This window comes from Arachis hypogaea, chromosome 3 (genome assembly GCF_003086295.3).
Source record: "Arachis hypogaea cultivar Tifrunner chromosome 3, arahy.Tifrunner.gnm2.J5K5, whole genome shotgun sequence".
Lineage (NCBI taxonomy): Eukaryota > Viridiplantae > Streptophyta > Magnoliopsida > Fabales > Fabaceae > Arachis > Arachis hypogaea.
Window position 1 is genome coordinate 6,043,724 of NC_092038.1, and position 9,731 is coordinate 6,053,454.

The following is a 9,731-nucleotide window of genomic DNA, read 5'->3' on the forward strand; positions in this document are numbered from 1 at the left end:
AATCCAGTTTAATAGATTAACATTTTAAACTGATTTTAACTACGGTAGGAACTTTAAACTTTAAAATTTCTTCACGCAAAGAAAGTCTTTTTCTGAATAGAAAATGATAAATCATGCTCCATCAACACCATATTCTGAGTTCCAAATTTTAATAGAAGAGAAACAGAAAGTAATGTAAATAGTCTTTCAGCCTTGGGTATGATTTGGTTAGTTTTGGTCATCAGCTGTCCAGATATCTTCGTCATCACCATCTTCATTGTATATATTCTCAGCCATTTGCCACACATGGAAAGAATTGTCCTCAGCCACACTTGAGATAACCCATGGCTGATTCTTGTTCCACGAAAAGTCCGATATCTTCCCCTTGTGACCACCATGAGAGAAGAGTAGCTCAGGAGGGCCACCATCACCGTCCCCTTCATTCTGCTCATCCCCGACTCTGAGTCATCATCACCACACAAAGCATGCAAAATCATAAGCCACTGTTTCTAGTAATGTATAACTCTTTGCAAAGGTGTAACCAATAAACACATAACAAAAGGAGATCAACAAAACCAATGTCAAAAATGAAAGTGAAACAGCACCCTTATGAGGACTCTTTTTTCTTTTTACCTGCTAAGGTCCCAAACGTTCAGCCTTCTGTCAGCACCTGAAGATGCCAACACGGTCTCATGATTAGGATCCCACTCTACCTGGTACACCTCATCGCTACATACATTTAGAAACAAACAAAAACAGTAAGCAAATATAGTTATACAATATGACTTGTAGCTTGCTACTGTGATTGCAACATGAGCATAGTAGCAACAAAAGAGAAACACATAACGTGATACATAAAACGACATACGTGTGGCTACTTAAAACATGCAGCGGCTCCGCCAGTTTCCTTGTATCAAAGAGGGCAATGGTGGTGTCTGACGATGCTGTAGCTACAATCCATTCATTATATGGATTGAAAGAAATAAAGTTCACCTGATTTCACCCAAAATCGAAAAATATATAAAAACAGATGGAAGAACTGAATGAGGAAGAGAAATCGATATCAAGGGTAGCCAATTGTATCAGAAGCAACAGTTTAATCTCACTGTCCCAACACGAGAGTTCCTATTTCCTAAATTCAAGGAATGAATGTGCAAAGACTAAAGGACATATAATAGTTCAACGCAACTTCATAATACAGAAGATCCCAATGGAGGCAGTTCTCTTAATGAAACTAGAACTCCTCCTTATATTTTCCTCTTTTAGGGGAATTTTGGATTTTAAAACAAGTTATTATAAGAGATGCTAAGATCAAATCAGCACAAGCAACATGGACTTCTACATGACATACACATTACAGAATGATCATACTCACTATATATGCTGATCCTTTGACCACTTCTATTAAGAATTGCATAAAATCAACTTAATAAGCTTGATGAACAAGAAGACTGTGTAAGCATTAACAATCACAGGCATTACCTCATTCTCATGTGCCTTGACTGATTGCTGGGCCTTATTTGTCCTCAAGTCCCAAATGATTAATTTGCAATCATCTCCAACAGAGCCAAATAAACTCTCGTGCTTTGAATGCCAGGATACATCCCCAACCACGCCATCATGTGCCTGACAAGAAATAGCACGCAAATTAGCAAAACAACCAACATGCATTACAGAACAATTACCATTTATCAGACAAGCATCATTGAATCTCAGCATCATTACCTCATAAACATGGATCGCATCAAGCACATTATCTTTATCCGCAGCTAACACATCCCACATGCAAATCTTTGAGTCATGGGAGCCACTCAAAAGATAGCCTTTCTTAAAAGGGCTCCAAGACAAACCATACCCTTCTTTGTCATGACCCCTCAACCTCAAATCAGGATCACAACCACCACCTTGTTCCTTTCCATGCTGCTTCTCAACATCAAACACATAAACCTCAGAACCACAAGTCTTGGAAGCAACAACACTAGGGTTCTGGGGCATACTCCTCGCCCTATTCACCTCCCCATCAACCATAATCCTTTGGGTAACCTCCACCTACAAAGAAATAAGTAAATGAATAAATAAATCTCATTGTGTCATTTCATCAAACACATGGCGCCAAAAACTCAAAGCTAGTTAGTTTTCTATTATTTAATCATTAACAAAGTTAAACCTTGGGCAGAACCGGGTTTTCAGCGTCAACAGCAGCAGCGACAGGCTGTGATGGGTTGGCAGGAAGAGCAACATTGGCGAGGATGAGGTAGTTCGGTTCGGAATTTGAAGTGTGAGTTGCGTAAAGGATCTTGTGGAGATTGAAGGAAGGATGAGAATGGGGTTGTGGAGAAGAATGGAGCCAGTGAACAGTGAGAGAAGGCCATGGGAGAGGGTGCGAAATGACAAGATCGTACAACAATGGCGTGTTCCTCTTCCAAACGGAGAACTCTTCTTCGACATCATCATCGTACTCTTCTTCCGCCATTTTTTCTTTCGCTTTTGCCGCTCTTTCTGTTTTCCCTCCAAAACTCTCTGTACTGTGCAATGGAAAGAGTTTAAGATAGGGTTTCTTTTTTAATTTGGGGGAAAATGAACCGAACCGTAATTGTTTCCCGTTCACGGTTAGACCAGTCTGGCCGACCAATTTAACCCAACCATGGAGACATTTGGGTCTGAATTGGCTGGGCCAGAACCCCAGAGTCCAATACGAGTTTTCGGCCTTTAATTTTCAGATTCTGTATTTTTTTTCTTTTGTCCTTATTGTCTGAATTGATTGATAATTAATTAATCTTAACCTTTGTTTTTAGTTTCAGACAGTAAAGTGTCACATTCATCCATTCAACTTTGTAATTGGAATCAATTAAAGGGAGTTGCTTTAAGAATTGGAAACCGATCATGTAGTGTTCAATCATTTCTGTGATGAAATGATAACTAATCTAATAGAAACACTTTCATTTTAATTTTATCATAACAGTGTGCATGGGCCATACAGGGGACTTGTTATCATGCGTCAGCTTGGCGAAACATATGAAGTGTGCAAAATGGATTTTGAACCTTTATATTGTATTAAAACAGAGAGTTCAATATATATACACTACTATTTAATCAATATTTAACCTTTGATTTAGTAAAATTTTTTACAATGGTCATTTCTAATCTTTTTTCCAAACATTTGGAGTTTGAATTATTTGTATGTGATAAAGTGTAGCGGCAATAATCACCTCCTCAATCAATATTAGTACATTACAGCTATTTTATTGACTTTATAACACTTTCTCTAACTAAGGTTGATTTATTTTTGCACAAATATTTTTATCATTGTTAGATATCATGTTAATATTGTATATTTAAATAATATGAATTTAAGGAATACGCTATGTTCCAGATTTAACGCCTAATGTCTGTAAGGAGATGAGCTTAAAGGAAACGGATTCTTTGTCGGTTAACAAAAGGAAGAAAAAAAGAGAACGACACTATTTTATTTTACAGATGGATATAGGTATACATATACACTGGATGAGTATAATTGTTCCTAATAAAATAATGATTTCAGGTTTCTCTCCTTTTGGATGATGTTGAATCTCTTCATGTGTTTGTAAGATCTCTTTTTTTTATTAAGATTTTTTTTTGACAGAAGGAAACATATCATTCAAAGGAACGCCAAGCGATACTTACAGATGATAGAGATAAATTAGATCTAAAATTAGAGAAGATGATTAGATAAATTCTATGTTGAACTATAAACTGAAAGTAAGCCCAAAGTTCGATTACAAAGAATCTTAACCAGTAGAAATATAGACAGATCTGAATCTCTATGATTTTTAAATCAACACTAAAAGTGATGCAACATATTGAAAAATCTGTTCTTCTTCTCTGCTTAAAGCTGAATCCTCCTCTAGTCTGAAGATATTTCCATGAACAAGTGAACTTCAGTGTATACTCCAAAATCTGATAGATCTGTACCAACGTACCCACACTACCCATAAAGGGAGGACAATAAACCACCACAAAAAGAGAGAAAATACACCACATAGAGGTATTAGAAAACAGAAATTAAACAAAAAAACTGAAAGAAACCAAAAAAAGAAAAAAAAGAGAATAGAATAAAGAAAAAGGAGAAGAAAGGGGAAAGGAGGGGGGGAGGGAGGCCACTACCTTACCAAAATAGCGATGGCGGCGGCAGCCTCCCTCTTGAAGGCCACAAGGATAAAAAGGCTTCAACCCTGGCAGAGAGAAGAGACTGCTTTTTTTTGTTGACCTCTTTTACGATTTTTTTTTTTTAAGTTCTAACCATGGAAAAAAACCCTAATATCTCCTTTACTTATTACACTGCATTATTAACCATGAAAAAAAACCCTAATATCTCCTTTACTTATTACACTGCATTATTATTCAACTTTTAATATTTTCAGTTTAACACAACTCACACACATTGCTCATTTTGTTTATTTTTATATTCAGTCGATAATAATATTTTTTAGATTATGAAAAAACATAAAATATTAATTTTAAATATAATATTATTTAATTTAAGATATAAAAATAAGAAAATAAAAATTTATTTTAAAAAGATTAAAGTACTGAAATTAAATCTTTTAATTTTAATTTCTACTCTAATTTCAAAAAGAATATAATTATAAAATATATAATTCCTTTCACTTTTTTGTCTATAAAACTTAGATATAAAAATAAGATGAATGATATATGTTTTTTAAAATTATAAGAGATACATAAGTCGGGCCCTTTTTTTATTTGTGTTTAAAAGATTTGGAGTACATAAATTTAGAGGATTCAATTTGTGCTCTTAAATTTTTTTAATTTTTTAAATACAAATCAAAAAATTCAAATACAAAAATTAGAGGGTCTGATTTTATACTCCAAAATTAAAAAATCTGATTTCTATACCTCTTACAAATTAAAAAGTTCAAATACAAAAATTAAAGAGTCTGATTTTGTACTCCAAAATTAAAAGATTCGATTTCTATACCTCTTACAAATTAGACGAACCAAATTTTGCTCCTAAATTAAAAGTAACCTTATTTTTTAATACTCTAATTTGTTTTCATACGGAATTTGTAATCTTAAAAACAAATGTAAACAAATTCATAATCAATTTTTATATGTCATTATGTCAATATTGTCATATGACTTTATTTCTATTTTCTACCAATATTTTGTTAATAAAAAAATCAAATTAATGATACCATCTATTTTTTCTCATGTAATATGAAGAACAGAACGACTAAAACAAAAAGAAAATAATATATCACATTAATATTCAAAAATAAGAACCAATGATTACAAACAAACCAAACTTATCTTAATTTTCACACTAGGCAACAAACACTACCTTGCTTGTAATACTTTTTTCTTTTTTTAATTTTTTATTTTGCTGCAATAATACAAAAAAAAACCAAATAATAAGAGAGTCTAATTACATAACGGCACATGCGGTAGGATTCTCGTCACTGAAGGCGGTGGTGTACCTGACTTCTGCTGAGCTGGCACGTGCCAGCTGTGAAACATTGGGGTCAACAAATTCCGTGTTCCTCACGTACCCTGCGGGTGCTTTCTTATCATACACCCCGTGAGCGTATGGATGCGCCACCACGTCGTACGGCACATATGGCCACAGCTCCGCTCTCTTCCCCGTCCTGTGACCGATTCTCGCCACCACCTTCGAAGGTTCCACGTAGCCTTGAACGGTTACCTTGTTCGCTTTTCTCTCCACTTCTACGTTCGTTACTCCTTTCATTCCTTCTACCGATTTCTTCACCTTCCTCTCGCATCCTTCGCAGTCCATCTTCACTTTCACCTCTACCGTCTAACGAATTCATAAATATCATCATATATTAACTAAGTTAGATTTGATTAATTAAATATAAGTTAGTTAATTAGGTATTAAATTTAATTAATTACCTGGAACTGCTTGCGCTTCTTCTTGAGCTTGGAACTACTGTGAGAACAGTCGAATAGATCAGAGATGTGATCCAGAGCACCCATCTATCTTTTATTTCTTCTATACGCAGATTGATTGATTGTGTTTTATTTCTTGGTTGGTTCGGTTGTTTAAGGGAAGTATATATAGTGAGAGTGAGACTCTAACTACTAAGTAAGGTATGTTAAATGCTAGCATTTTTATCTATTATTTATACACGACCCTAGTGGGGTACTGGGTCAAATTCAGACTACCAAGACTTATTATAAATTAAATATATTTAATTTTCATAAGGTGAATTAATATTTATGGCTAAAAAATTTAAATATAAGAGTAAAATGATAGATATATTTTAATATAATAAATTTTTGTGTCTTTTATAATGGTGAGAGATATACAAATTAAATTAAGTGTTTAAAAATAAAAAAATTAAAGTGTATAAATTGAATTTTTTATTTGTGTTTAAAATATTAAAAATATTTGGAGTACATAAATTGAAAATTTCGATTTATGTACTTTAAATTTTTTTAAATTTTTAAATATAAATCGAAAGATTTAAGAACAAAAATTAAAGAATTTATTTTTTTAAATATTATAATGATGTAAAATATTTATACATTCCATAATTACATTTTATAATATTTTTTTTTATATCTAAATTAAAAAATGCAATAAGATAAAAAGGTTCACAGAGAGAATCTAGGGAGTAATTCCGTGTAGCATTGGCAAGAGCGTCTGAGTGTGAGTGTCAATGCTTGACAGTTGTCGGTTGGTTTTTGTATTGAGTATGGTGGTTATGCAACACATGTCCAGTTTGAAAAAGGCGGTGACATTTGTTTCCGCTAACCATGGAGCTATGACAGAAAACAAACAGATACTGTAAGAGAACTAACTACATGGCACTAAACTAGAAGAAATATTATTTGTATATAAAGATTTTTAAAAATGATATTTTATATCAAAATTAACAATTAAAATCAATAATAAATATATTCGTATATAAATATATAATTTATTTTATTTTAATATATATTTATATTTTAACATATATTTTATATTAATAATTAATTTTAATATACATATAACATAATCTTTTATATTTTTTATTATAATATAAAAGATTAGAAGTCAGTTTTTTTCATTTTTATTATTTTTATAATTTTTTTGAAATTAAAAATAATATATATATATATATATATATATATATATATATATATATATATATATATATATATAGTACTATCATACTCTCTTAAAAAATAAAAATGCATTAAACACATCAAAATGGATCGAATTTGTTAGTTTGATAACAATTTAAAATAAGTAAATTTTGTTTAAAAAACAACCTGTAAAAATAAAATTTTAATGGAACTAGACTGATTAAATTGTGAACTAAATAGATTATCGGTTAATTTGTCTAAATGTTTTTTAATTTTTTACTCAATTTTAATATTTTTAACTATTTAACTCAAATATTTTAAGTTTTAACTAAAATATTTTAAATTTAAACAAAATAATCTATTAAATTTATATAAATTAATATATTAATGCAAATTTTGATTTATTTAATTAAAATTATTTATTAGAAAAAGAAAAAAAGAATAATAATATACGTATATGTTACAGTCTAAAATAGTTCTCTGGCAAGCTTAACAGATTCGAATATAAAATAAATAAAAATGTTACAAATATTTTAAATATATTTACAATTTCTAGAATGAATAATTACATATTTTTAATAAGAGACAAAATAAATAAATATAGATGGATCCTACTTATGACATATGAAGTAAATGACGTCTAAGAACTCAACAAAGAATAGGTATTGATTGCATATCATTACTCTTGAACAAAAAGGCTCTCATAATCAAATATTTATTCCTAAAAATTATTTTTAGAAAAAATATAGAGAATTTTGCAACCCAATGACTAGACAGTACATATATAATTCACATGAGACCATATAAACATTTTTATAAATATAATTTTAGTTAGAAAATAATAGTTCATATGAATAAGTGAATCAATAGGGGAGTTCTCATACAGAAATCAAATCAAAAGTCTACACTTGGGCGGCTCCACCTCTATGGGTAGCCCTTTCCTCTAGTGTGTCCGTACGGAATAACAGATCCAACGTGTGGCCTACACGTTAGGTGCTAGCTGAGATTTGAGCCAGATGCATCTAGATTAACGTCATAACCTCCGTTAACTACGATTTTCTAATACGAGCCTCCCAAACCAATTCAAAACATATAATTTCACATACAACAAATCTTTGATCTTTCAAATATATAAGGTATCGAATAAAATCAAATCAGATAATACTTTCTCATCCAACTCATATTCAATCCTATTTTCTCAATCTTAAGGTATTTCAAACATATTTCATAATTTCAAAATAAGTGAGTACCAACAAAATTTCAATGCTTCAAAAATACATATTCGAGTAAAATCAAATACTTTAAAATAATATAAAACTTCTTCAAACATACATATAGTCTAATAAAAATATATAGTCTCATGTGCATATTAGAATGAACTTAGCAATGATAAATATTTAGTTATAATAACTCAATTAGTAAAACCAATTTAAAATCCTTTGATAATAATCTTTGTAAATATAACTAAATTCAAAGCACCGTATATAAAAAATATTTATAGATGTAAAGCCAAACAATTATAAATGTAAAACTTACTCACAACGTGGTCCCAACGAACCGAAGAGACCAAATCCGAAGTGTCAAAGTAAAGGTTACGAAAGAGCGCAGAATTTGGATTGAAGCAGTGGCAACAACTTCAATTCTTACGGTAGCAACAATGGCAACAGCACCAGGCAAATGCAGTAGATTCAGATGGAATAAAAAGACAAATGCAAATATAGTTCTGAAAAACCAAAACGGAATAGAGATGGAAAATAAATCAAAACAAGAGCAAGGCAGAAAAACGAAATGGGGATTATAAGGTGAAATGGAATATAACAAGGGAAGAAGTTAAACCAGAACAGTGGCAAGACAGTGTTGCCGGCAAATTTGGAAGCTCCAGCGTTTTTCGACAACAACAAGAGCAATACTAGTGAAGCAAAACAGTGGTTGCATTCAATTTTTCCCGCTGACAGTGGCATCAGTAACTCCAACGAAAACGAGGAGGCCAGGGGTCAGCTACAATGGAGCAAGGTAGGGGCTGAAGTAACTTCGGGTGCACCGACGGTGAGCCCCGGCGACAGCAATAGTAAAAACCTCCATCGTCACCTCTGTTCGCGACTGCCACCTTCCTACCCTCTATCTTGTAGCTCTCTCACCCTCTCTGCTCTTCCCGCTGCAACAACGATGTCTCCCTCCGACGGTGGTTCCTTCGGCGGCGACGACACGTGCCTCTTCCCTCTCCTCGTCGCGTCTTCTCTTTCAATGTCTCTCTTTCTGGTTCCTTTCTCTCTCTCTATGCCACAATAACTCAACAGTGGCGACAGCTTCCCTTTGCTTTGTCAGCGCCGTCATCTTATTCTCTTCTATCCTCGGTGTCTTTCTCACTCCCTATTCTCTATTTCTTTCTTTTTCTTTTGTTTTGATTTCAGAGTGTGTGCTTTTGAGAGAGTGAGTAAGTGTGTGGGTTTAATTTAGAAATCAGGGTTATGGTTTAATTTGGGAAAAAGAGGAATAAGGGTATTATAGAAATTTTACATTCTACCATCCTTATAAAAATTTTCGTCCTCAAAAATTGATATAATTTGCACAACTTTACATGGTTTTAGCACTTTACCAAACACGAGAAAGAAGTATATTCTGGTACAAAAGGTTACAAGATAGGTTTGTGTTAAAAAGATGTGGTT

The 9,731-nt window shown here is 32.3% G+C and overlaps 2 protein-coding genes and 1 long non-coding RNA gene across 3 annotated transcripts; all 3 read right to left on the minus strand.

The window, feature by feature from the left end:
* Nucleotides 1-66: 66 nt before the first annotated feature.
* On the minus strand, nucleotides 67-2,898 carry LOC112789089 (WD-40 repeat-containing protein MSI3). The gene is made up of 6 exons (XM_025830844.3): nucleotides 2,147-2,898; nucleotides 1,705-2,028; nucleotides 1,462-1,605; nucleotides 848-972; nucleotides 613-708; nucleotides 67-439 (listed from the first exon to the last, which is right to left on the minus strand). Exons 1-6 carry the CDS (start codon nucleotides 2,450-2,452, stop codon nucleotides 208-210), a joined length of 1,227 nt encoding a protein of 408 aa, XP_025686629.1. The 5' UTR covers nucleotides 2,453-2,898; the 3' UTR covers nucleotides 67-207.
* A 785-nt stretch (nucleotides 2,899-3,683) lies between these two features.
* LOC112789091 (uncharacterized) lies at nucleotides 3,684-4,481 on the minus strand. Its single transcript, XR_011876894.1, has 2 exons — nucleotides 4,128-4,481; nucleotides 3,684-3,943 (listed from the first exon to the last, which is right to left on the minus strand). It is a non-coding gene; the product is annotated as an uncharacterized lncRNA (long non-coding RNA).
* A 729-nt stretch (nucleotides 4,482-5,210) lies between these two features.
* On the minus strand, nucleotides 5,211-6,703 carry LOC112789092 (heavy metal-associated isoprenylated plant protein 26). The gene is made up of 2 exons (XM_025830847.2): nucleotides 5,887-6,703; nucleotides 5,211-5,791 (listed from the first exon to the last, which is right to left on the minus strand). The coding sequence occupies exons 1-2, from the start codon at nucleotides 5,968-5,970 to the stop codon at nucleotides 5,402-5,404; spliced, it is 474 nt and encodes a 157-aa protein (XP_025686632.1). The 5' UTR covers nucleotides 5,971-6,703; the 3' UTR covers nucleotides 5,211-5,401.
* Nucleotides 6,704-9,731: the final 3,028 nt, after the last annotated feature.

What these genes read in the sequence shown, in the direction of transcription:
- LOC112789089 (XM_025830844.3), bottom strand. Translation starts at nt 2,452, where the DNA reads ATGGCGGAAGAAGAGTACGATGATGATGTCGAAGAAGAGTTCTCCGTT. An exon ending in AAAACCCGGTTCTGCCCAAG is followed by an intron (nt 2,029 to 2,146) that starts GTTTAACTTTGT and finishes ATTTCTTTGTAG; the next exon opens with GTGGAGGTTACCCAAAGGAT. An exon ending in ATGCGATCCATGTTTATGAG is followed by an intron (nt 1,606 to 1,704) that starts GTAATGATGCTG and finishes ATTTCTTGTCAG; the next exon opens with GCACATGATGGCGTGGTTGG.
- LOC112789092 (XM_025830847.2), bottom strand. Translation starts at nt 5,970, where the DNA reads ATGGGTGCTCTGGATCACATCTCTGATCTATTCGACTGTTCTCACAGT. An exon ending in AGAAGCGCAAGCAGTTCCAG is followed by an intron (nt 5,792 to 5,886) that starts GTAATTAATTAA and finishes TGAATTCGTTAG; the next exon opens with ACGGTAGAGGTGAAAGTGAA.